We start from the raw sequence: 24626 nt of genomic DNA, 5'->3' as shown, positions 1-24626 counted from the left end.
GAAACGCTGTGATAAGCTGCTGCCCGAATGCAGCGGGTGCCGAAAAGCGAATGTGCTATGCAGTTTTCCTCAGAATGGTTTGCGACAGGCGTCTTTCTCTATCAAGTGCGTATCATGGTTGGATTGTATCTCCTGCATACTAACCGTACACTGTGTAGATATGTACGTGGGCTAGAACGACGGGTTTCGGAACTGGAAGAGCAGCTGGCAAAAATAGAGGCGTCATCGGCTTCGTCTAAGGCGTCAAATACGGGCAATGCACCACAGGAAGACTATAGGATCAAGTACCAAACACCACCGCTCAGTATCAAGACACCTCCTGCAGCGCCGGATAGATATGCCGTATCTGCACAGTGGGCCATGTCGGATGGACCGCCCGCGACTCGCCCCAGGCGTTCGACCTCTCTCGCGGACGAATTAAAGATGCTGTCATTAGAAGCCACTGCCGAGAAATACGTTGGTCCATTGTCCGGGGTGGCCTTTGCAAAGCTCACGCAGGCTATGTTGAGGAGACTGGCGCCGGACCAGGAGGCGTTCGTGTTTGGAGACGAAGAAGAAGGATCAGGGGCTGGCGTCGGTGACGCCGAGTTGCTGCCCTCGTTCGAAGGTACAGTTGACTTCTTAGATCTGGGGACCCGATCGACGAAACTGTCTCGGAACTTAACCTCCTGGGTTTAGCATCCTCCGGGGGCTCCGCACAGGGTTACGCCTGTGATCTCTCGTCCAAGTCTGCTATAGCGGAACTGGCACCGTACATATCCAAGGCTGAGGGGGGGAAGCTCGACATCCTCATCTTGAACGCTGGAATCCGAGGGGACCCGCCGGTCGAGTGTAATGTCCTCACTGCACCCCTGCTTGAACTACAGAAATCCATGTTCTCACGGACCGAACATGATTGGGAAAATACATTCAGCGTCTATACAACCGCGCACTACTTTCTGTGCGTTGCTCTTTTACCATTACTCGCTGCGGCTGCGGACCAGGATATTGATGGCGGGCGAAGCAGAGGAGCCGAGCAAGGACGCGGCGTGATGGTAATCACAAGCTCCTGCGCCAGCATGCATAATGCCACAAACGTGGATTTGACCTCATATACGAGCCGAAAAGCGGCGACTGATCACTTGATGAAGTTGCTTGTGGCCAAGTTTGCGCGGTGGTATGTTCGTGTTGTCGGGGTTAATCCTGGTTGTACGTGGTTTAACCTACTATAGTTCCCGACAGAGTTTGATTTTGCTGCTGTTGAATAAAAGGAAAGACCTCTAGCTTTGCTAATCTGTCTCCAGTCGTACCGAGTAAGATGAGCCCCGTTGGCCCGGAGGGGAATGGGCTGTTTGAAAAGGTTCCTGCGAAGAGGCTGGCCGGGAAGAAGACCTTGCGGGGACGGTGCTATATTTAGTGTCCAAAGCCGTGGTGAGTCTTCTATTACATGCTTATCATGGTGACAGGTTGGAGGACTGATTGAAGCCAGGCGTATGTGAACGGTATCTCACTGTGTGTGGATGGTGGGCGGGTGCTGGTTGTGAATGGGCAAGCGTAGGAGGTACATGCAGTAGGCAAGTTTGGGAATCAACAGTAGACCTTCAAGAGATAGTTCAAGATTATAAGGCAAGATAACTCAGATGCAAAGGTATTTGGTGCGTTATACATGAATAGCCAGTGCTGGCATGTATCATCTGAACTCGGCCTGTATATCAGCAGCCCCAGGAGAACGGGATGCTATATTTGCAAGATATGCTGTGATCACTTCTCCTACTCTTCGCTACGCAGAATGCAGCCAAACAGACGTTGAAAGTGATCTTCCGCATAGCAGATAGGCATGAGTGCTGCACATGCCGGGAAAACTCACATTGGAGGTGCAACAAGTGTTCGTACCGGTCAACAGGAGGGCATTCCATCCTGAGATTTGGGTCATGGGGTCCCGGCGACAGGCCGGCTTTTGTAGATATCTCAAATATTGCTTCCATCGTTTTTTCCTCATCGAGTCGGGCTCAATTCTACTAGACCTGAAATGAAATCTTTTCCATCAGGATTAGCCATATGCATGTCAACTCCCTTGCTCTTTCCATACTCATCCAGTTAATAAAGTACATTTACCAGCCACATCCTTTGCAACTCTTTGCCTACAACATGGCAGAATAAAAGAGAGCCTGCTAACTACCCCTTTCTGGCTGCCGAATCCAGCTGGGCCGAGTTCCCCACGCACCTGGCACTGATAGGGTAGATTGTTGAGACATACAATTAGAATCATAGTGCAACTTTAACAATGAGGCAGCGATCTTGATCTGGATCCTCGCATTGTGAGATGTGTCGCTCCCTCGATCCACATTGCAGATTGTCCCGTATAGATGTATGAATGTCGCAATGGGAGGACATATTCTCTCATTCAGAATTTACGAACAACATCAGGTTAGGAAACGAAGCGCAGGGGAAAGAGTAATTGTACGACACGGAGAAGGCAGCCGATCAATCGCCTATTCATGCATATATGTGCAGATTATGTCCTTGCACTTGGGAATGCGGTCATATACGCCTGGTGTCCGTGGGGGTTAGCAGCAACCGCGCCCTAATAGCATTGGTAATTACTCCTGCAGTGCGAGAACGTACCCAGTCGCCACACTTTTAAGGAGCAGGCATTGCCCTCTAACTATCCTCTATCGTCATACGGCCCTCGACGAGTATGGAATGACCCCAATACTTGCTGCGCTCATCCAGATGGTCATGTTTGCTCCTTACCCCGGCTTCCGCGCCCTCCACAAATTTGCTCTGATCGCCTGAGAGGAATTATTCCCATATTGCTGGGCGTGGTCTAGTTATCCATCATCATGATTCGCCAATAAACTACCCCAGAAAAATGACATAGCTCCTTATGGGATATATCCAAGTCCTCGTTTTAGCGCATTCCCCCTTCATGGAACCAGCACAGCCCAGTAAAATAGTCGGTCGGTCAAGCTTTGGCTCGTCAGATGAATTCTGATCATAAAATAGAGAAACCTATCAATCACATCATTATGCGAGAAAATCCGCACAGCATAGAAGCCCGGCTCCCCCTTGTCGGCCGTCCATGCATGCACCTTCGGGCGACGGATTTGCCCTCACGGTCAGAACAAAAATGAGCTGACGCACTCCTGAAAGCTTTCATGCCAGAATACCGCATCCCCATCTACCTCGGTCATTTTTGTTGTTCTCTTCGATTGGTTGGACCCTAACCCCGCGTCCCCAAGCTGTCAGGTGCATCCCGGCCCTTGTCACCCCCGCACTTCAGCATCTCAGCGTCATACAAACTATAAGAGAGGAAGGCGCCATGTCGCGTCTCTCCTTCCTCTTGCTTTTTGACAGTCTCTTGCCCAGCCTGTTGCCACCATGCTGTTTCTCGATCTGCCCGACGAACTCCTCCTCTTGGTTGGGGAGGTCATTCCTTTGCAGCGCGACCTAAGCTCCCTCACAAAAACAAACCGCCGTCTCTACTGCCTCTTATCAGACCTCCTCTTGAAAATCAACATGCAGGACTCCAACAGTTCGGCTCTGGTATACGCCGCGCAGCATGGCAACCTGGCCGTCGTACAGCGGATGGTCGAGCTGGGCGCGGAAATCAACGCCACAAACCCCGACGCCTACACTGTCCTAGACTGTGCCGCATCCGAAGGCCACGTGGATATTGTCAGGTATCTGCTCAAAAAGGGCGCCAGTCATCGGTTCACGGTCGAACGGCCCTGTACGCCTCTTTGCACTGCAGCAGCAGCAGGGCACGCGGATGTCGTTCGCGTCTTCCTCGATCATCACGAGCCTGAACCGAGCGAAAAACAAGACGACCAGTCAGAATCGCTTGTGATCCCCGGTGTAACTGCCTTCAATGTATCTCAGAGAACGGTACAGAATATGTTCACAATGAACGTGAGCAAGACGGAACAAGAGACACTCGAGTACACCATCCCGCTCTTCCTGGCCATTCTGCACTCCCACGACGAGGCTGCGCTTTCACTCATAGAGGATCAGAGAGTCAATATCAACTACCGCGATCTCTGGGGGCGAACACCACTGATGTGGGCCTTGACGTGCGGGAGGAGAAAACTGGTCAGGGCTCTTTTGCAGCACGGCGCGGACGCCAATGTGCATGATGAACATTCTGGCCTGACGGTGCTTATTACTGAGATACGACGGCCCAAAGCGCGCCATGTGAGACTACTATTAGCTCACAACAAGGTCGATCCGAACCTCCCAGACCGTCATTCTTGCACTCCGTTTTGGGCTGCACTGGACTCGTGGGATGTCACCATGCTCAAGCAGTTGTTGTCAAGGCCCGACCTTGACGTGAACAGGCCGCGTAATGGGATCACGCCTCTTCTACATGCGATTTCGAACAAGCAAGAGGACGTGGCAATTCTCCTCCTTAAACACCCTAGTCTTGACAGCACCTCTATCAACAGCATGGACCCCAACGAGCGAACTCCGCTTTCCTATGCCTCAGAATACGGTCAGGTTTGGCTGACCGATATGCTGCTGGAAAAGGGCGCAGATCCGCAATTGGCCGATGTTGATGGACGCGTTCCTCGGTCGTATGCTGCCGCGAGAATAGAATCCCAACCAGTCACGTCTCCAACTCAAACAGGACAGGCCGTGACCGACTCGGGCGAAGTTCACGCGCAAGCGCCCATCTTCTTGGCTATCCATCACGGCCACCTGGACACTCTTGAAACCCTGGTCAACATGGGCGCGGATCCGAGCCAGCAGAACGAGGACGGCCATACACCACTGCATTGTCTGGTAAAACGGTCAGGAAGACAGCCAGTCCTGGCCCCGGAGGACGAGCAGGCGATTCGATTTCTGTTACAACATGGAGCAGATCCAAGGATAAAAGACAATTGCGGGATGACGGCTCTTGATATGGCGCGAGTATACGGCTGGGGTGAACTGATGGGAGGCATCCTGAGGTCATCATTTCTTAGCATTCGCGGGGAAGACGGCCGTGGCAGTTGGGAAGACGCAAATATACCCCCAACGTCAGAGGGATGTGCAGCGGCCGGAGTGTGCTGGACAAAACGACGTACTTGGAGGGTTGGAGTTGGATATGAGTCTGATTGGGTAGAGTCCAGAGAACCTTGGCGTGTTTAGGTGAAGGGGCTGGTACTCTCGCATTTTTATTGAGGCGTTGTTACAGTCAGACCTAGGTCTCTCTTGCCCTACCGAGTTGCATCACTCGGATATAGCTTCTCTTAGGGCGTGGTCTGATAGCACTTAGACAATTGGCTTCACTATGGTCAGCGGCTGGCAGGCTCGCCGGTAGTTATTACTCTATTGCCATTATAGTGGCTTAATCGACAACTGATTTCTAATCCATCACCCACTCATTCCATTCTGACATGTAGAGAGATGGAGTAAACACAGGTAATCCACCCGCCGCTGCACTTTTCCCTAGCGCATTCCAGGCTTGGCGAGGCCAGCTTCTGACGTAGCATGGGCATATATCTGCTCGCCATGCTGGCAGTTCGTCCAGTTGTATCCCGGACAGGACCAAAAACAACTGACTGGGATCCCTTTACTTCCAGGGAAGTCTTCCAGAAATATCGTCCTGTTTGTTATCATGCACGACGCCGTACCATCAACTTTATGTTTCGTATTTCGAAGGGGGGGGGGGGGACGGGCGTGTTGCGAAATGCCCTATATGCTGCGTATTTACCTGACAACAGATAAATCGCAATTGTATGCAGTTATCTTTAGTCATAAAGCACCGGCCGTTGCTTGAGGGGTTCAAATTTCTAAATTTTCTTCAAAATATGAGAAGCAATGCGTCTTATACAAGTTGTGAGGTTTGAGAGGCAAGGAATGCGTCCACGATTCTTTCAACATCGCGGCGCCGGAAACCCGGTGAGCGGCCGAGGCAGATTGCAATGCGGACGAGGGCTACACGTTTGTCAGCAACGGAAGAAGAGTAGGAAAGAAAATCTGAACATACACTGCATAAACCGCGCCAAATCCGTTGCAGCCTGCTCTCTCAACCCCAGCCCTAACGGGACGGTACCCGCGCCCGGGCTAGACGCTGGAAAGACGACCCCTCTCTCTGTTAGATATCCCTGCAGATCGCCGAGATCAAACCATATATCTTCAACCTCGTCGCCCATGTCCGCGGTAAAGGCAGACACATCCTCTTGCACAGCCGCCGAACTGCGAGGAGAAGGGAATGGATGGTGCACGTTCCCGTTAGGAACCGGATAATGCGTCCCTGCGCCGCCGATTCTGAAAAACGGGATATGATCCCACTGGTCCATGCTCTTGTGCCCTGCTCTAGCAAGCAACCAGTCTTTGAAGTACTCAGCCACAAAGGCGCGGGGCATAAGAGATAGCAGGATACGGAACGGCCGCTCGATGCGGCGCTGCGGGACTGACGGGTTCGCAGTGACGAGGTACGCTTGGTAGCTGCAGGTTACGTGCAAGCGGTCGATGAACTCGGGAATGGACATGGTCATTGCCTCCCCCGTCGTACCGTCAGAACTAGAGCTAGACGATGACGGAAGCATCCCCCGCTTGTGACCGGTATTATCGAACAGGGAGCCGGCGACGCTCTCGCTATGAGGGATCGCCGGCAGCGCCAAGCAAGCCTGTACTGTATTCCCGAGCGGCTTGAGCAGCTCCGGATGCGTGTCTAGAGCTCCCGAGCGGACGAGATCGTCGCCGAACGAGATCACCGCCGTGCTGATCTGTTTCATTGCGGCCTCGAGCTGGCCGATGCGCTCCTTCAGCGAGGAGACGCTTGCCTCTTTGCGAGAACGGTAGGCGCGCTGCGCCATGCGGACTTGGGTGCGGCGGCGCTGCGATGGTTACATCAGAAACACAATGCGATACAATACCCCGTCTTCGGTCTATGGATGCGCCTTACCTCTTCTGCATTTAGACCACCATCCTCAATGTGTTTTCTGGGCCGCCCCCGTTTCTTGGCTGGCTCAGAGGCCCGCTGCTTTGGCGGCCGATTTCTGGTTGCAGGTGCAGAAGCAGTGGCGGTTGTGGATTCGTCTGCACTGGTATGCTGGTTGCCAGAATCCGTGCTCGACTGGTTATCGTTATCCACAAGCAGCCCACCAAGTAACGGCACGGCGCTGTTATATGTGATATCTGCCTGAGGCTGGAGTTGAGCCTCCGGGACCGGATAGGAGGATGCGGAGAGCAGCTGGTCCAGATCCCCCCACCCTCTGCCTCCAGGTCCGGCTACGGCGTCTGCCTGCGTTGACCGCGGAAGGATATCGGCATCCACACCGAGGTCCCAGGGGAACAAGGCATCGGTGGAATCAGTGGTGAGGGCCCAATTCACGCTGTTGTAGAACTCTGTCTCCATTTGGGCGATGCGATATATCAGTGTGCTGTTGAAGGCAGAGTCCAGCTGCAGGGCAGAGCTCGTGTGGGGAACAGAAACGGGATGGCAGCTGAAGGGAATTTGTCAGCGACCCCCCGAAGGAGCATGTGATTTGCTTCTTATGGCTTAATAAGCAAGACAAAGTCATTATTTGTAATCAACGCCTCACCAGTGTACTCAACCACACCATGCTATCAACCACCATCGATACTACTCACCTCACTTTGGACACTGTGCGAGACTATCGATAAATGGAAAGAACAGGCTTTAGATTACAGCAAATACTATAAACGCGTGACAAGTTTCAGGCTTTTTATAGTATGATACTTTGGACTAATCGTCGACGCTCTTGTTGAAAGGGCTCGCATACGGGTGATGAGGAATCCACTTCGCAAACTCCAGAGATCAGAGATATGAATACTTATAGAGGTGGCTGTTAGAGCCAAATTTGGAGGATAGAATGATAGGCTAGGTAGGACGCGTCATCCTTGCTTGCTATAACCCTAGGGTTGACTCTATACTCCACCCAGTCAGGAAGAATCATGCATATGGGAATTCGGCCAAGGCTCAGTCATCTCAGTGTGCACATATTTATGTTCGATTATTGTGCAAGCTGATATCTCGGTGTGGGGACGAAGGGGAAATGAATAGAAAAGAAAAGAAGGAACAGAAGAAAGAAGAGAGAAAGGGAAGGAAAAGGAAAGGAAAACAGCCTCTCAAGCAGTCCCACCCATCCCGCGACCATTGACCTCTTCAGTGCATCCTGGGAATGGATATGAACTGGTCGAATGGTAGTAGACACTCACGTAGACCCCCTTCTCCTGGGAGTACGCAAAGGAGATCAAGGCCTGGAGTCTTGTTGTCTGACTGATATCGAGATGGGGGCTATTTTAAGCACATGAGTCCATGGCCAACCTACAGAGCAAAAAGAGTACTCACTAGACTCGTCTTAGCACATCCACATACCCATCGGCCTTCTCCTGCCACGCTGGCCCCAGACTCCTAAAGAATCTCGACAGCGCCAGAGCGACCTTGAGATCATTCTCCCCATATACGGGGATGTATACCTTCGGCGCTACTTTGTTGGAGCCAGCCCAGATCTCATAGTTCCAGAATAGTGGCAGGAAGCCCTCGACCGTCGGGCCATACTCGAGTTTCTCCTCGTCCCCCTTTGAAAACAGTCGGTCATCCTTATTGATCTCCAGTAAGTGCCAAAGGCGCCGAAGGAGCGAGAGTCCCTCGAGTGTCGTCTCGTCGTTGAGCCGGCCACCCATCGTCCACAGTTCCTCAACTTTGCCCAGCGAGACCTCGTTGATGATACCGTAAATCTTAAGTCGCGTCTGGACTAGAGGCACACAGTCCCACGCAATGAACGTCCGTAGATCCCACGACCCACTATCCTCCATATACTCATCAACCAGTTCGAGTGCCTGTTCACAATCGAGATGGTCCTTGATCTGCTCAAGCGAATCACGTATCAGTGTAGCAACCGGAACCCCGGTTGCAAGACTCTTCCATCGCGGATGCATATAACACTTGATCACCGTCTTGTCCCCCTTCATATCAAACCCTAGAGCAGTATGCGTCTTGATCCCATAAGCATCTAGGTTTTTAAGGGCCGCCGTTTCCTCGTCCAATATGAAAATCGTATCCCGGACATGGTCGAAGAGCGCCATATCAAATCCTTCCAACCCTTGCTCCAGCAACCCTGCAAGCAAATTCTCTGTAGGTCGCTTGTTCAACGGATCTGCAGCATCCTTCCCGGACGGGTAACTCAACGGTTCAAACGCACTCCGAATAACGGGATTACCTGACGCCTGGAAATTAAGACTATATTCAATTGCGAGCCCCTGTCGGCTGACGATGCTGAACCAGGTTGGTGGATAGGTGCCGAGGAAGGGGAGGAGGTGGCGGTGGAAGAAGAGGAGGTGTTGGTATTGTTCGTCGGTTGTGTATTGCGAGGCTTGGAGGAACCGGGCGAACAAGGAGCCCGAGTCGAGCCACCATTGTCTCTGGGCCTCATTCGTGAAGGGCAAATAGGAGGTAAGAAGAGTAAATGGCTGCGTGGAGGTAGGCTTGGGGCCTAGCTTGCCCTGAAGTGGTAACGACGTCGGGCTTATCTGCAGCTGGTTTTCGTTGCTGATAGACCGCATTCTTTTTCTGGCTTGGAGATCTTGGCCGAAGGGAGAAATATTAGAGCGAGTAATATGGCGTTGTAGTTCGCATAAATTGACTTGCACAGGTGCTTCGAAGAAAACTGCTGCGTTAGGGCATGGCGAACCCCACTGGGACATAGTCCCTTTTAATAAATAACACCAACTTTGCCTCAACCATCCCTCCAATATTCGCTGTCCGACGTGTAGAAGCCCGCGAATCAATGAGAGAAAACAATGCCCGACGGGGCTGGGTCTACAGCAGAAGCAGCAGCAGGAGCAACACGGCACCTTCATGCGAACCAGTCGTTCATGTTCCCGTCGTCCCGTGCATGTTATGCATGTGTAGATACATCAACCTTTACCAGCTCGATTGAGAATGCACCCAGCCACGTCGTCATGTTGATATTAACTGAGTTTGTTATGAAAAACATGAAGAGTTTCTTTCCTTCCGGGCCAGCCTCGTCTGATATCGGACTATTAGGCTCGAGCCGAGCTATATACTGCGGATGGCGCCTCTACTGTTTGCTTGGGCAAACCTCTTTCCTTTAGCTATTCCAAGCTAAGGTAACCGAGCGGGCTAGACGGTCTAGATCAGTTAACCATTCGGTTGAATGTCCCGTTCTTACATGCTTTGGGCACCATCCGAACACGAGGCCAAATAGACCGAATACGAGATCAGCAACGACTGGTAGCTTGGGTGGCGGGACGTTCACGATCCATGACAGTAACTACGTTTTGCCGCGACTAGACCTTATTAGAGCTCTGGACCTGAGTTAAAGTTGTTGCAATCAGCATAACTGCTTCGAAGTCGGAGGGAGGGGGGGAAAGAAAAAATTTAAGAATAAGAGGACGACCTCAAATGCTAGATTGAGGCTCTGGGAGCAGGGTTCCTGCTATATTTAAAACGAAAAAGAGCCGCTTTCTTAGATCTACTGAGCTAGGGTTAAGAAAATCACGATATCCCCATCTTGACCAATTCAACGTATTGAAATGCATACTTGAATAGAATTATACTAATACCAGATTGCAGTGCTATAGAACAGTCAGCACCCGTGGAAAGAGGAAGCAATGTGAACCCCATAATAAAAGCAGTACAGCTGAAGGATAATATCTCCCAGAGAGCCCTTCCACCATCCCTTCAATTTCGGAAAGCTCTTCAGAGCCAACAAGTGTGACTTCGTTTCTCCGGTGTCTTGATACCAAATGGGTGGCTGCGGGCTTCACAGCCCGCGGGAGCAGAGTTTCCAGCCGTTGCTTTTGAGCGGGGAAAGGGCATTCGAGCTGTCGCTTACCAGGGAGCTTGGCAGATAATGCCGAGCGGCGTCCCGTTCTTGAAATAGTTGATGGTAGTAGAACGGGGATTGTAACTGTTGCTCTTGATCAGCTGGCTCAGGTATCGGAGGGAGATGGGGAATGTGGTGTAGAGGTGACCGGCGTCCTGTCACTTTAAGAGTGGTGGTTAGGGCGGCCATGGCGCTGATGAAGGGAAAGCAGGGCGTTTGTTGTTTTGCTATGGATGTCGTCTTGGTACTAGGTGTAGATAAACCAAGTAGTTTCTACTAGAATTACAATTGAGGCTTTGGTGCTGTTAACAAAGACCATAAACACTGGAGAGATGCCTTTATACCCCTTTGAGCCCGTATTCCTATCCCATCTGATTTGGTATGGTATAGCTATAACATAGATGTCTCGCAACGTGCACCTTAGCGTCAGTCTTATCTCACCACTTGGCTCTCCTAGACGAAATACTCGCCGGCTTACGGGCCGAATATCCATGTGTGACTTATGCTGACAACGCCCTTGCCTCACTCACAGAGTATCAAGCTGCATAACTCACCAATCACGCCATTAGGGCCTCTTGAAGTTACTAGGCTGTGAAGTCTTTCCAATTCTGGGCCCACGGCTGATATCTAGGGTGACTGCACCTCAACCCAGAGCGGGAAGTTGCTTACCCCGTTAGCTGCCCCTACGTATATTAGCCGTTAGCAAGCAAGAGTTATGCGCCAAAGGGCACACCAGCTTGCATACACGCCATTGGGTGCATACTCTCGTACAATCTGTCCTCATTGGTTAAAGAGGTTGGATGTGCTCAGTTTTCAAACACGGCTTTTTAAAGAGGATGCGCCGACGCCTACAAATGGTAGGGCACAATGATGCCGATCCTTGGCCAAAGCTGTTCGTATTCATGACAATGATCCATACCAGTTTCCATTATCCGGTAGTAATGCTTAAGAAACCTCGTTACGGGCATGACTGTCCACTGGAACTCCCTGGCTTTGTTGGATTGCAGGAGCTTTGAGTCAGAGCGCGCGGAAGAGTACCACGCCCGCTCTTAAAAGTCTTCAGGCCACTCAATAGGCAAGCACTCTATGCTTACTAAAGAATCCAGACGCGTACAGGGTAGACTTGTCTCACCGATTCCGCAGCACAACGTCGAACTCCTGGTGAGCGGAGCAGGTGAACTTCCCTCCACCTAACCACGTCCTGAACACTAGCATATCACAGCTACAGATGCTCACTTTATCTCGGTAATATATAAACCGTTATGGCTTAGCACACTCGAGGCAATCAGGTAACGCTCAGGTGAAAGGATGGCTCTGCGTTTCGATGAGCTTTGAGGATTAGGGTTTAATTCTGGTCGCTTAGGACACCAGGAGGTATACGTGTCTAATATCTTTTCTGTACCACCGCGTGCATTATGCTTGTCTCACTAGTCGTGGATCAGCCTTTTTACAGCGAGGTCAATTTGCTGTAAATCAAATCTATTCTTGATTCCAAACATAAGGGCGAGCACCCAACGCTCTCCATTCTGTTGAACTACATCCTCTGTTTAGGCTGGTGCTTCGAGCCATATTCATTCCTAGGCTGCAGGTGCAATTGATGGCGCGCCTTTCCCCTCGCGCGCCTTGTAAGGATCACTGTGACTGTCCTCTAAGCAAGTCTTTACAATCATTGTTCGGCGACAAAAATCACACTGTGGAATCATTTTCTTTGAACCCAATAGAGTCTACTGTCTATCCCTCTCTATCAAGTCTCTAACATTCAAGTGGCCAGGCATCTTCGGATATACCATGATATATTGAGCACCCCAGCATCAATAAGTATACCGATACTCTGGATGCTTATCCCCCAGGATCTCAAACTGCTCCTCAAAGTTAAGTCCTTCCAGCCCTGGCGCACTCAGAATCTCCGTTCTCTTCATCTCCTTTCGCTGATTCAGCCAGATCAAAAGACCGATTTGGAGTACCAATCCCACAAGCGAAACCACGATGAGCGACAGATTCACCGTCGCACCTAAGGTATAATAAGGCGCCGAACTCTTCGGGTAGATCCAAGTACTCAGCACCCCGCCAGAACTAGTAGTGACAAACCCGAGTGCAACGGCCGTGGCGCGCCGAACATGGCCCGCTGTATTGTTGGGAACCCATGAGATGAGACACGGCGCTGCGGCGTAGATGCCTGTGACGAGCAGGATAAGCGCCGCGTAGCGAAGTGCGATGCTGCGGCCGACGAGCATGAGTGCTGCGCCGATGAGGGCGATGGAGGTTGTTACAAAGGCGCAGATCCCACGCTGCCTATACCGGTCCGCTATGTATGCTGTGATCATGGTCACCACGAAAGCGACAGCGTACGGTGGGACGGTCATCAGCTGGGTCTTTGTGTTGGAGTATCCCATTGCTTGCACGATTGAGGGAGAAAAGTACGCGAGCCCGAAAAGACAGGTCCCGCTAGAGAAGAGGATGACTAGGACGAGGAGGACGTGGACGTCTTTCAGGACTGACAGAACCTTTTGGATTGTGACTTTGTCAGACTCCAAGAGGTTGGCGTCGGACTGGAGACGGCGCAGGCAGTGTTGTTTGTGTCGCGGCGTGAATGTGAGCACTCCCTCTGGTGTGTTCGGCAGCATGGCAAACGAGAACAGGCCGAAACAGACAGTGAATAAACCCTCCAGGATGAAAATCCACTGCCAGCCGCGCAGACCACGGGTCCCGTCCATCTGCTGGATTGCAGCCGCTAGAAGACCCGAGAATGCACCGCTAAGAGAGGCGGCAGAGAAGAAGAGTGCAATGCGCACCTGCAGTTCATGACGGCGGTAGAAGCCAGAGAGATAAAGCACTATTCCCGGGAAAAGGCCCCCTTCACACAGACCGAGGAAGAAGCGGCAGGCTACAAATCCGTTGAAATTGCGGGCCTGGCATTGCAAGACCGTGACGAGGCCCCAGGACGTGCAGAGGGTCGGCAGCAGGATGCGAGGGCCGATTTTCTTCAGGACGAGGTTGGAGGGCAGCTCCGCGAGGATATAAGGAACATATGTAACGGTAATCGCTGTCCGGTCAGACGGCCTTCTAAACACTGTTGGGTTGAGGCGCGAACGTACCGACTTTATACTGGTAGTCGCTCAGACTGAGATCGGTATCCAAGCCAGCCTAGACAGTCAGCCAGCAGTCAGCCAGTTGGTCCTTGAGGTATAGGCGCGACGTACCACTCGGGCATTGCCGACATTCGCGCGGTCCAGCCAGGCCAGCAAATACAGGATGAGTGTCATGGGCATCAGGATCAAGTCGAGTCGGTTGAGAGTCTCGCGGTCGAGCTGGCGCTCCTCCTCTGTTGGAACATCTTCGACAAACAGCTCTTGGGGTTTCCCCGAGTCAATGGCACTCATATTCAAAAACTGTCAGAACAATTATCCTGATTGTACTGAGTACAGCAACAATGGGCCTGCTAGGCTTTTTATGCAATCGCCGCGCCAAGTGCCTGACGACCCCGTAAAACGACCCCGTAGAGCTGCCAAGCGTCCAAAGCCGATATGAGATCCGTGGCGGGGACGGCTTCTTGGCTGTCAAGATATGGGCACTTGTTGCGAGCTGATGGGTGGGGTTGAGTCGACTCCAACTGGACGGGGTACGCCAGGAGGATGGTGATTATCACGTTAGCATAGGGCAGAGCCATCAAGATGCCCCTCCCCCGCACATAATTGGCGGATTGCGGGGACGGCAGTCGAGGGAGGGTCCAGACTCTGATGCAGACTCTCAGTAGTGCCTCGGCAAAGGCATCGTCTCGGTAGTTGGACCTACCCGATCCCAGCGCTTCACTTGGCTGCAGTATTGGTGAGATACTGGTCCATTTGACGTATAACGGAATGGGCCGCGTCTGCCCGCGTCTGTTGTTGACAGGTCGTTGTTTTACAATGTCAACCGCGATCTTTCCGCTGACGCATCATTTAGTATGATGATATGCATTTCTGGGAAACCATTTCTCGACTATGCTCGACGATCAATGCCCATTCTGGGTTCTTCAGCACTGGTCTGGCTTTTCGCTCGAATGAGAGGATCTTCAGTGACACCCGTTCTTCTCATACAAAAGAATACTGCTCCTGCGCAATAAAAATGCCCTTATACCCATTATATCTGGGCGGCAAGCTACGGCACGTCGATGCTCTGGAATGCTGTTCATCGCGGACAGCTTCTCCATACGCAACTGTCCAGGCTTACACTGTGATGTGTACTATCTAAGCTTACATTGTGACGTGCGACTTGCATTCGAACTTGGAAGAAACAGCTTAAACTATTTGATGGCCTCCTTCAGACTTGAGAGTTAAACTAGCTGCTAATCGTCAATCAGGTGAGTTCAAAAGAATCCTATTGCAGTGTGCACTGATACGTTGACCAGTTCTCCCAAATGGTTCATGGGACAGTCTTTCCACCCAACCACTGCCTTGCTAGACAGTGTACTGTCTAAAATGAATCCAGCAGCGGAGAATCCTCTGCTTACCAGTTAGATCTGGTCCTGGAAGGTCTCCAGGATGAGGTGCAGTATTGAAGTGTAATTTGTTAGAAGTCGTATACCCGAGAATCCCTGCATGATTCTTGCGGTGAATGTCGGTGTTGAAAGGATGTACGCATAGGTATATGAACAGAGCTCATAATTGCAAAGACGCAAGATGCCGCGAGGAAAAATCAGCTAATTCATCCATTACTGTACATCGTCTACCCAACGACCAGAGTTCATGCCCGCGTCCGCTCGAACGGTGAGTTATCTCCTATAAGTGCCACCACCGCGATACGTAATCGAGGCGTGGGATCTTCGCCCTTTCCTCAGGGTCTCTAGGCAGCACAGTCAGGTATCCCCCTTCCGGGGTATATATCACCTCGCCCGGATTCCGAGGGGTCCTACAAAGAGCCCAAGGCGATAGATGTGCCACACATTTCAAATGACCACCTCAGCCGTCGCCAGATGTTTCGGCAACCATGGGCGAAAATATACTGTAACGGACCAGGCTATCGTTGTTCAGTTTCGGCAGGAAGCGATGGCGGAGTCCAGATCAGCGAGGGCCTGGTCAGATCCTGTCCTGGAGGCAGATCGAATGACCGGAAGAATGGTGCGACGTAGCCTCTGGGAAAGTCCAGGCTGCCCGCGAGGACTCCTCGCTCTCTGGGCCCTGGGGATATCTCTGCTGGCACTGGAAGGGATAGTGCCCATCATAGACTCAAGCCGAGATCTGAGAGAATGGCAACGGTGGTCCATATTTTCTCAGCTCTCCGGATATCTGTGTCGTTCCATTTAGTGTACGCATATAAGTCTCGCATCATGGTTCGTTCCGGTGCCAACGCTCTATTGCTGAAGAGACTAGTGTCTTGCGAAGGTTTCCTAAGGGGCGGATTAGCTTCCACAATCAGCGAGCTTGAGGGGGATGCTTATGAGCGGTGGGTAGATGTTGTACTTCGGTTCGCCGAGGACCAAAATCTTATCGGAAACGTAGATCATCTGTTGGCAGTCGCTAGGTGGAGATCTGATGTATGCTGCTGTTGCGTCCTGTTAGAACCGATCATAAAAGAGATCATAACTTCTGGGTTCGTGCGAGTAGCTGGAGGCTTCCACATCTATTTGATGCGCCGATGGGCAGATGATAACTGGGATGGCTAGATAAGTATACTTATATAATTTCCTATCTTGTTATAGGTAGGCTTATTAGTATAGCTCCTATCTAAAGGTGTAGTTTCTGTTCCTGACCATCATGTAGCTAGAACCTATAAGCAATCTTTCCGTACTCCAGGTCTCCTATTAGCCAATTTACATTGGCCGCCACTTCATTGTAACAAGGAGAGTCCGACATATGGTAAGGCCTTACATAGAGGATTGATGCTAGATATAACCAAGAGAGTCCTCCTTAGGGTCAGGTCTCGATAGGTCCTAAGGATATAGATCGAAAGGAAAGTTCTCGGAAAGAGAAGAGATGCAAGTCATTGACAATATTGGCTATCCTTGTTCATTCTGAAGAAAGGGCACGAAATACAAAACTAACTAATATCGAAGAGTGTCCTTGAAGCCTTGGATATTCTAGTCCTTCATAACTGCAACAAGCCAATTCATACTCCTATTCCAGTCATGCTCATAATATGCAGAAGCATATTGTCGATACGACCCTAATCCGTTTTAGGATTAGTATCATATTCTAAATATAACGGCGGGTTATCATTCTTCCGCGCTTCGTCACGTCAACTGCGACAACAGGTCGATTGGTTGTCATTGCCTTTGTCAATCCGACAGGAGAGTATTATTAGAGTTGGTAAATAGAGCTTGCAACCGGGTATACGCAGAATATTAGAGGGGGGTGAAGGAACAAGAAAAGATTACAGGGGAAGAGGTTAGAACAGCAAGAATAGCAACAACAATAGCAGTCATTAGGTACTTGCAAGAGCTTTGAGGCCTTATGGCAGTACAGCGTATCAAGAAGCGATCCCATAAAAGGTACAACTACTCAAAGTAATCAAAAGAGAATATACAGGTCCTGCTTTCCATGAACGAATCGGCAAGTAACCACAGGTAACCACGCATCACGTGCGCAGGAACGCCTTTGCGATCGGCTCCCTCGGGGAGACTCGCCAGCTTAGCTCAGGCACCGTGGGCAGTCGGTGCACGGAATTGGCCAATGCCGGTGCCTGAGCTTCGTAACCTGGGTTCTGAGCTGGGTACAATGGTCTAGTATGTTCCTGACACTATCGAAGCCCAGTGAGGATTGCGCGATGGCGCCCCGCCGAATTTCTAATCATTGCGCCTCGCTGACAAACCCCTCGAGAGGACCCCGTCGCCCGCCTTTCATTGGCTGGCTTGTGCGGAATTAACAATCGCACAGTCTGGCCCTGTGGGCGATATAAGACCGCTGCCCCTCTACCCATCTTCATGATTTCTAAGTCCAACTCTTAGACTGTACATACAAGCGTCTCTAGCAGCGCAAATCACAATGGTCGAGTTCAAGAATCCCGCTACTGCCACCCTCCTCGAGGCCGTCAAGGCTCGCCGCACCATCTACGGCCTCAAGGCCGAGAGCCCCGTCTCCGATGACACCATCGAGGCCATTGTCCGTGATGCCGTCCTGCACGTGCCCAGCTCTTTCAACACGCAGACCTCGCGCGTGGTTCTGCTGCTGAAGGAGGAGCACCAGAAGGTCTGGGACATTGCCCTCCAGGCCATGGAGGGCCTCGTGGCTGCGGGTGCGCTGCCCAAGGAGGCGTTTGAGTCCTCGACGAAGCCGAAGCTAGAGGGATTCCGTGCTGGCTATGGAACTGTACGGCTCACTACCCGGTCAAGATATAATAAAGTGCTGACAAGCTCAGGTCCTCTTCTTCGTTGACTACGACGCCCTCAAGGACATCAAGGAGAAGTTTGCCATCTACGCTGACAAGTTCGATCCTTTTGCTCTCGAGTCCAATGCCATGTCTCAGTACCTGGGTATGCATCAATTTGTCGGCGGTATTCTTGGTATGGTCTTTTGCTGACGGTCTTTCCCAGTCTGGACCGCCCTCGCCTCTGAAGGCTTCGGCGCCAACCTGCAGCACTACAGCCCCCTGATCGACGAGCAGATCGCCAAGCAGTGGAACATCCCTGCCAACTGGAAGCTTGATGCCCAGCTTGTTTTTGGTACTCCCACCTCTGGTCCTCTGGAGAAGACCTTTGCCCCCATCGAGGACCGCTTCAAGGTGTTTGGCAAGTCCGCGTAAATTCTGAATAGCATCATAGACGCCGCGGGTGTTGATGAGTTATGAAGCGTGCATATAGATTAGAATCTGAGACTTATTAATCTAAACACTCCCTGCACTCTTAAGTATTAACATAGTATCCGCGGTCGTGAACGCCTAGCGCCAGAACTCCCAAATACGCCTGAGCAAACCTAAACAAAAAAGCAGTATTTATGAAAGATAGGCATAGCCGGCCTACTTACCCTCCAGAAGCTCGACACCTCCCTCAACCCCCTTCCTTACCCTCCTCGCCGCCTTAATCAACCTCCCAGGATGCCAAACCAGCCAGAGCACCATGACACATGCCATCAACGCTCCATCAAACAAATAAATATACACCTCGCGACTTCTCACATCCGCTCCATGCGGACTGCCAAACTCGATCGTCCTTACCAGATTCCTAACAACCATACACCCGCAGACTCCATACAGAACTCCCATATAAACCCTCCAATTTCCGACCCCTTCATCAAGCGAAATAGCCGTCGGATGCGCCTCAAGCCGCCGATGAAACATAGAAGCAATCCAAATAAACCATCCAAACACAACGAGCGTGAAGATCAACCCTGCCAGGATGGCTTTGTTCCCGATGCTTATGATTTTCTCGTCTCCTGTGACTTGGAGGCCCGCGCCGACGAGCTGCGTCAGCAGACAGATTATGTCGTTGAGCACGAATAGCACGGTCAGTCTTTTCGGACGGATGGGTGAGTGTTCTTCTGCGTTCAGAGCCGTCATCAAACGGGACAGCGTCATGTAGATGCTCGCGGAGAGTAAGGGGGGCGCGCAGAGGAGGAGCATTTGCTGTTGCGCCCAGGGCCCGATTCCGGTGCGGTTATTGTGCGAGCGGGCACGGCCGTGGTAGCCAAATGTTTCGCCTGCATGAACTTGTCAGCATCTCGTCATTCGTGGCTTGTGCTTGGCCGTACTGGGATGGTTGGTTTGGAATTGGATGGGGGAACGGCGAAGGGGAGTAAACATACAGATCCCGCCGAGAACGAATGGAATAAAGTATGCGGCTCTGTATGGGATCATGAGGACAAAGTGGACGAGGGTTGCAATGGCGAAGATGGCCATGAAAGCGTAGCCAGCTGGGAGGGAAGGGTTGTAGGGATAGAATTCGACCCAGGGAGAGGAGCCGTTGACTCCGGGGTGGAAGGTAAAGTCCATTGCTTGATAGAGAGTCTGATGCTCAGGACTCGATGATGGAAAGATTTGCAGTAGAAGAAAAGTGAATAATAACTGTTGAAGAGAGATTGAGGTGCTTATGGTCAACCCTCTTATAACTTCAGGGTCCATCAAACGGTTTCAATTAATTGCTTTTTTCGGTAATTCAGGAACGAATACGGGTGGGGCGGCAAAAGCTTCGAGATTTAAGTGGAGATGCGTGTTATTTTTAGGGCTGCTGTAGATTTCATTAGAGATTTTGCTGGGTTTTCTTCGAAGCGGATACAGAGCAGACCATGTTATTGGACAAATCGCCATGAAGGCAGAAGTATAACGGGCTCATGGCCCCACGACGAACACTGAGGGGATCCATCCGAATGCTTAGATACATTAGATTATGGTCAATATCAAGGTGCTTATGCTACATCATCCTCCAGAAGCTATGACCTCCTCGGGCCATGCAATCCGGTCATGATAGGCTGGAGGCAAGCAGGCCCTAATCCCCATGATGATATGTCGGTCCCACCCGCGCATAAACCAGACCTCATCCATATAGCGAAGCAGGATGGTCCAGTGAGCCAGGATCACCAGCGCGATCGGCTCTCTTTTTTCCAGTCTCTCAATCATCATCTCTGGAAGACGAAACGTCCATCCCATCGTATAAGGCATCAGTTCTGGTGGAGCGGATCCGGCTTTACGCGCCTGGTATGCATCTCCAAAGCAGCCGATCAGGTCGTCAGTCACCCGATTGTAAAAGTCTCTGTCCGCTTGAGCCTCAGCAATGACAGTGGCCTTAACCTTCTGGAGATGCTGAATTTGTCGCGAGAGTTCCGTGTCGAGTTCATGATCAGGAATATCTGCCGGCTGCTCTTTCTCTGAAAGGGCAAGCACGCCTGTAAAGATCTCCGCTTGCTTCTGTGCTAGGATTGCACGCACTCCATGCAAAAGGACCAGCCACTCAGACTTGCCTTTTGCATTGAAGACAAGGTACTCGCCGTCTCTCGGCCCGCGAGCGAAATACGCAAAGCAGATCATGACCGCCGCCATGTAGATTTGCTGGCAATTGCCGGAATCCAGTGTATCCAGCGCCAGAACGGCTGTGACGGAGCGTACACCAAAAGTGAAATGGTCATCGGCTTCCTTGGTGTAAACCTCTCGTTTGGCTGGGTTCATGAAGGCAAGGTGCAGAGCCGATAGAGTAAAGAGTAAGTGCATGATCGAAGGAAAAGTGAAGCCCCATTGCGGTACGTGGACCTGCCAAACGGAGTGCGCCGCTTCGCCTGCAAAGGTGCGGTACGTTGATGTGGTGTAGTGGTGAAAGAGGTAGAGATCTGTCAACGAGATACCTTCCCCTGGGCGTCCTTTGGAGCCGATCGTAGGGACTGGATCGCATTGGACTCCAAATGAACGGTAATTGGGCCTGGATTGCTCTTGTGATGGAAAGATCTGAGATTGGTACTTTGACTCTCTGAATTTGAACCGCTGTGTCTGCGGTGGTGTTGTACCCTCTGATGGAGATCTGGAAGCTGAGAGTCGAAAGTCGCAGTCAATAGAATGCTGTACGCAGTTTGTGCACATCGGCTTTTTTTCATCGCACTGTCCCTCCGTCAGCATATAGAACTGCTGTGATTGTGCAGAGATATATCGGCGAGCCCTGGTCCAGCTTTTGAGAAGATGACCTACCTTGACCCGTCGCTTCTTGCAGTTGCCACACCCTAGTCGAGACTTGCGATGTGTCCTTCGGGATCGTATCTTCAGCTGAACTTGTTCGTTGTCCATAGCGACCAAGATAGGAATAGGATGATGCTGTAATGCAGAATCTTTCGTATTCGTTTCTTTTCTGCCGCTTCCGCAATGTTGCTGCCTGGGGCATGGACGGTGTCACCTGATCTGTACTATTCCTGCATCGTAACGCAGTCGTTTCATCCACACCCGGCCATGGTTCGACATTCGAAAAAGGGAAGGTATGCTCTGGCTTTTTGAATCGTTATGGGCTATGCTTCGGTCTTGAGTCCGCTGTGGCTTCCGCGCGTACACCACTGCTCTACCCCTTTCTGCCTGATCGACCGTCATGGAGAGCGAGAGAGGGTCTCGAACACCAATGCGACGATAGCCTCTCGAAAGAAATCTCAATTGGGCGTTCGCTTGGACTGTTCAATGTCAATATTGCTAGGATGACTGTGGAATAAGCGTCCGCGATGCGACCGTCGTCCAGGCGCCAGGCACCTCATGGTTCCTCTCTCACTATGAACAACACATCCAGAGTACTTGAACGGTACAGCCGTCTCTTCGTTAATATCTAGGGTATCTGAGGCTAATGTCTATATACAAGTGATTCAGGCGAGCCTTCAGAAGCGGCCATCAGAAAAGTAGCGGTTCATGATTATCCCAACCCACGTTGGACGACGCACTCCAGGTTCGTTTCCCAGGCTTGAGGATGGGAGGATGCCCCGTTGGGGAGGACGATGCCTCTGAATCCAGCGATTCTCTCGTCTCCTCATATTGTGTCAGACTACTCGGCAGCTGAACCGCTGAGTAGTCCGTGATCTCTATTGTGATCTGATGTGGTGCCATAATCTGCTCTCCGTAAAACCGATTCTCTCCCTTCGCCGGCGGTGCTATCGTTGATGCCCGAGATCGCGACTCAATGGTGGTCGGTTGCTGCATGACTATCCTGGCAAGATGGGCCTTTTCAACGGACGGTCGCTTCGTGACCGGCCGCAGCCACGTTGAATGCAGGATCTTCATGAGCCCGTATGTCTCCGGGGGCAGCGTGACCTCCCCACGAAGCAGCTGGCGCGTCGAGACTGTCTTTTGATACATCTTCCGATTCGCGTCTATTCTCTCGCCTATAGTCGCTCCTTCCAATGTTGAACCCCCAAATACCGCGCGTGTCTTGCAATATGCGAATATATCAGCCTCGTAAGCATCCCCCGCGAGCTCGGCGCTGCGCCCGAATGGCCCGACTGCTATTGATACGTCCTCGCCCAATCTGATGCTCTTAGCCTGCGAAAACGCCTCCACGGCTTTGTCGTTATTTAGCACGTATACGAACTCAGTATGCTCCATTCCGAATTGGCCCTTGGTCGTCAGTTTACCCGTCGTGATGGCCGAGGGGGCCGACCATGTCCCGTTGAAGAGACGGGCGACTACGACGCCGGAGCCGAAGCGAAGAGAACGCATCATGCCGACTTCAAAGACGCTGAATATTGCGAGGCCCTGATTGCTGTTTAGCTTGGCTATGAATATCTTGCTCAACGGTTCTTACCTGCGCATTCTCCAACAACTTGCGCGGGATCTGCTTGTCGACGCTGACTATTTCGGGGTTGATAAACGAGTCCAGAATTCTTTCGGCTTTCTTGCATTCGCCTGGTCGGATGAGCCTTTAACTCGGACATCGGGTTATAAAGTCCAGACTTACCGGCCAGCGACGGGGAGCTAAACGACGAAGATCGGGGATAATGCATTTTTGCCAGCATTTGTCATGCAGGATCTTTGCAGGTTGAAAGAAATCATGGTGAATATAAGAGCTCACTAACACTGCCGTGGCCCTCCTTATTAATAGCCAGAATTACCTACAGTGATCTGCTGTTCTTGCGGCTTTGCAAGCGGCTTCGAGGCTATGCCAGTTGTGGATATGGCAGTCACGCAAACCAACACTCAGCTGAGGCGCTTATTCGTGCGCGAGCCTCGTATTAAACCCCCGACAATCCTTTTGCAAGCCCCAACCGTGGCGGAGCCCCTCTTTCGCGTGGCAGTGGGATTAGAAATTGCGTGTAGTTGGGGGCCGATCGCTCGCCTCAGCCGCAATGCAAGCCGTGCTGCCTTGTTAGTTTCAGCCTTTCAGCTTTGCAGCCTCCCAACTTCTCTTTAGACCCTGGTCAAACGGAAGTGACTGGGATAAGACAGATCCGACCCAGCGGACCAGGCTAAACGTTGGTTAGGACCTCTTTTGTAGGGCTGAGATTTCCGCTGCTTACCCACGACTTCGTTCGTCGTCACGCCATTTGATTCAGGTGTTGAGCTTCAAAGCAATCCTTAAATACTTCTATGATGGCAAGCTCTGATCGTAGGCTGGTCCACAGCCTTACAGTGAGTACGTGGCTCTTGGTCATACAGCGCCACGCATACTCGAACGCCCAGCTCGAGGTGCGATATGAGAGACCACCACCAACGGTGACAGGATAGTGAAAACTACGATCGCAACCTTTCTCAGCGTCCATTTCACTGTCCTCGGTGATGACCGCGCTGCCCGACTATCCGATGGCTCTTCCATCGATCACGTTACTTAGGTCAATATCGTGGACACATGGCAGCATGACCCTTCTTTCGTAAAGGATGCGATTCGTTTGAATACAGACTCCTTGAACATTAAGCCAGTTTTCGAGCGCCTATGAAAATTAGCGAATTCTTGTTTACTCATGTCTGTGTGCCATAAGCGGGCCTGCTGAAAAATTCCAGAATGGGTCACCCACCGCCGACTTCTGACACAGGATATACTAGGTGCCGGCTGCAGTAGCATGCCGAATCAAGAAAAAGGTTATATGGACTCTCCAGCGTCATAGTTTGTCAGATATGCTGTGTCAGTTCGATCGAGTCAGCCCCCATGTCCAACTTAACGTACGATCTCGGGATCAACCAGCCCGGCGTCAATCCATCATCGAGATGCTCTTCTCTCCTCGGTTATGCTATTCAAACAAAGCGACTCATTCGATGCGACTAAGCATAAACTATCGCAAACCCTTTAACGCGGCCACTGCCCCGCGATCGTGGCCCTGATTCCTCGGTCCGCGCGCCGATCCCCAAGCACATGAAAACATCACCACGTATACTAGGATACCCTCCTTCATCCTCAATGGCTCGTTGTGGTGATACGTGATACAAACTTGCGCGTGGCCTGATGGCATCGCTGGATTTAATAAAGACCACATGGTCCAAGACATGATG

The 24626-nt window shown here is 51.4% G+C and overlaps 9 protein-coding genes across 9 annotated transcripts; 3 read left to right on the top strand and 6 right to left on the bottom strand.

Annotated features, from left to right (window-relative positions):
* Positions 1 to 74: 74 nt before the first annotated feature.
* On the top strand, positions 75 to 1263 carry BDW70DRAFT_159928 (uncharacterized protein; the record flags this gene model as incomplete). The annotated part of the gene is made up of 4 exons (XM_073740754.1): positions 75 to 105; positions 176 to 607; positions 679 to 1156; positions 1212 to 1263. The coding sequence occupies 4 exons, from the start codon at positions 75 to 77 to the stop codon at positions 1261 to 1263; spliced, it is 993 nt and encodes a 330-aa protein (XP_073596174.1).
* Positions 1264 to 3360: 2097 nt separating this feature from the next.
* BDW70DRAFT_168112 (ankyrin repeat domain-containing protein) lies at positions 3361 to 5270 on the top strand (the record flags this gene model as incomplete). Its single annotated transcript, XM_073742376.1, has 1 exon — positions 3361 to 5270. One exon carries the CDS (start codon positions 3361 to 3363, stop codon positions 5107 to 5109), a length of 1749 nt encoding a protein of 582 aa, XP_073596173.1. The 3' UTR covers positions 5110 to 5270.
* A 344-nt stretch (positions 5271 to 5614) lies between these two features.
* On the bottom strand, positions 5615 to 7378 carry BDW70DRAFT_136221 (bZIP transcription factor). Its single transcript, XM_073736825.1, has 3 exons — positions 6872 to 7378; positions 5951 to 6803; positions 5615 to 5898 (listed from the first exon to the last, which is right to left on the bottom strand). Exons 1-3 carry the CDS (start codon positions 7322 to 7324, stop codon positions 5789 to 5791), a joined length of 1416 nt encoding a protein of 471 aa, XP_073596172.1. The 5' UTR covers positions 7325 to 7378; the 3' UTR covers positions 5615 to 5788.
* A 717-nt stretch (positions 7379 to 8095) lies between these two features.
* Positions 8096 to 9495, bottom strand: BDW70DRAFT_168111 (aromatic prenyltransferase; the record flags this gene model as incomplete). The annotated part of the gene is made up of 2 exons (XM_073742375.1): positions 8096 to 8227; positions 8305 to 9495. The coding sequence occupies 2 exons, from the start codon at positions 9493 to 9495 to the stop codon at positions 8096 to 8098; spliced, it is 1323 nt and encodes a 440-aa protein (XP_073596171.1).
* Positions 9496 to 12592: 3097 nt separating this feature from the next.
* BDW70DRAFT_159925 (putative MFS transporter) lies at positions 12593 to 14161 on the bottom strand (the record flags this gene model as incomplete). The annotated part of the gene is made up of 3 exons (XM_073740753.1): positions 12593 to 13824; positions 13877 to 13925; positions 13982 to 14161. 3 exons carry the CDS (start codon positions 14159 to 14161, stop codon positions 12593 to 12595), a joined length of 1461 nt encoding a protein of 486 aa, XP_073596170.1.
* A 3429-nt stretch (positions 14162 to 17590) lies between these two features.
* BDW70DRAFT_136219 (nitroreductase family protein) lies at positions 17591 to 18594 on the top strand. The gene is made up of 3 exons (XM_073736824.1): positions 17591 to 18064; positions 18114 to 18228; positions 18289 to 18594. The coding sequence occupies exons 1-3, from the start codon at positions 17741 to 17743 to the stop codon at positions 18495 to 18497; spliced, it is 648 nt and encodes a 215-aa protein (XP_073596169.1). The 5' UTR covers positions 17591 to 17740; the 3' UTR covers positions 18498 to 18594.
* Positions 18595 to 18632: 38 nt separating this feature from the next.
* On the bottom strand, positions 18633 to 19682 carry BDW70DRAFT_159923 (RTA1 domain-containing protein; the record flags this gene model as incomplete). The annotated part of the gene is made up of 3 exons (XM_073740752.1): positions 18633 to 18667; positions 18719 to 19390; positions 19496 to 19682. The coding sequence occupies 3 exons, from the start codon at positions 19680 to 19682 to the stop codon at positions 18633 to 18635; spliced, it is 894 nt and encodes a 297-aa protein (XP_073596168.1).
* Positions 19683 to 20105: 423 nt separating this feature from the next.
* BDW70DRAFT_159922 (Zn(II)2Cys6 transcription factor domain-containing protein) lies at positions 20106 to 21458 on the bottom strand (the record flags this gene model as incomplete). Its single annotated transcript, XM_073740751.1, has 2 exons — positions 20106 to 21275; positions 21363 to 21458. 2 exons carry the CDS (start codon positions 21456 to 21458, stop codon positions 20106 to 20108), a joined length of 1266 nt encoding a protein of 421 aa, XP_073596167.1.
* Positions 21459 to 21637: 179 nt separating this feature from the next.
* BDW70DRAFT_136215 (uncharacterized protein) lies at positions 21638 to 23220 on the bottom strand. The gene is made up of 4 exons (XM_073736823.1): positions 23101 to 23220; positions 22948 to 23048; positions 22021 to 22898; positions 21638 to 21955 (listed from the first exon to the last, which is right to left on the bottom strand). Exons 1-3 carry the CDS (start codon positions 23156 to 23158, stop codon positions 22041 to 22043), a joined length of 1017 nt encoding a protein of 338 aa, XP_073596166.1. The 5' UTR covers positions 23159 to 23220; the 3' UTR covers positions 21638 to 21955; positions 22021 to 22040.
* Between the last annotated feature and the right edge of the window lie 1406 nt (positions 23221 to 24626).

The sequence above is a fragment of the Aspergillus foveolatus genome, assembly GCF_047715535.1.
Source record: "Aspergillus foveolatus strain CBS 279.81 unplaced genomic scaffold BDW70scaffold_23, whole genome shotgun sequence".
Classification (NCBI taxonomy): domain Eukaryota; kingdom Fungi; phylum Ascomycota; class Eurotiomycetes; order Eurotiales; family Aspergillaceae; genus Aspergillus; species Aspergillus foveolatus.
This window is presented reverse-complemented; position numbering and strand designations above follow the sequence as displayed.

What these genes read in the sequence shown, in the direction of transcription:
- BDW70DRAFT_136215 (XM_073736823.1), bottom strand. Translation starts at nt 23,158, where the DNA reads ATGCTGGCAAAAATGCATTATCCCCGATCTTCGTCGTTTAGCTCCCCG. An exon ending in TAGCTCCCCGTCGCTGGCCG is followed by an intron (nt 23,049 to 23,100) that starts GTAAGTCTGGAC and finishes TCATCCGACCAG; the next exon opens with GCGAATGCAAGAAAGCCGAA. An exon ending in AGTTGTTGGAGAATGCGCAG is followed by an intron (nt 22,899 to 22,947) that starts GTAAGAACCGTT and finishes AACAGCAATCAG; the next exon opens with GGCCTCGCAATATTCAGCGT.
- BDW70DRAFT_136219 (XM_073736824.1), top strand. Translation starts at nt 17,741, where the DNA reads ATGGTCGAGTTCAAGAATCCCGCTACTGCCACCCTCCTCGAGGCCGTC. An exon ending in TCCGTGCTGGCTATGGAACT is followed by an intron (nt 18,065 to 18,113) that starts GTACGGCTCACT and finishes TGACAAGCTCAG; the next exon opens with GTCCTCTTCTTCGTTGACTA. An exon ending in TGCCATGTCTCAGTACCTGG is followed by an intron (nt 18,229 to 18,288) that starts GTATGCATCAAT and finishes GGTCTTTCCCAG; the next exon opens with TCTGGACCGCCCTCGCCTCT.
- BDW70DRAFT_136221 (XM_073736825.1), bottom strand. Translation starts at nt 7,324, where the DNA reads ATGGAGACAGAGTTCTACAACAGCGTGAATTGGGCCCTCACCACTGAT. An exon ending in GTGGTCTAAATGCAGAAGAG is followed by an intron (nt 6,804 to 6,871) that starts GTAAGGCGCATC and finishes TAACCATCGCAG; the next exon opens with CGCCGCCGCACCCAAGTCCG. An exon ending in TTTGGCGCGGTTTATGCAGT is followed by an intron (nt 5,899 to 5,950) that starts GTATGTTCAGAT and finishes ACAAACGTGTAG; the next exon opens with CCCTCGTCCGCATTGCAATC.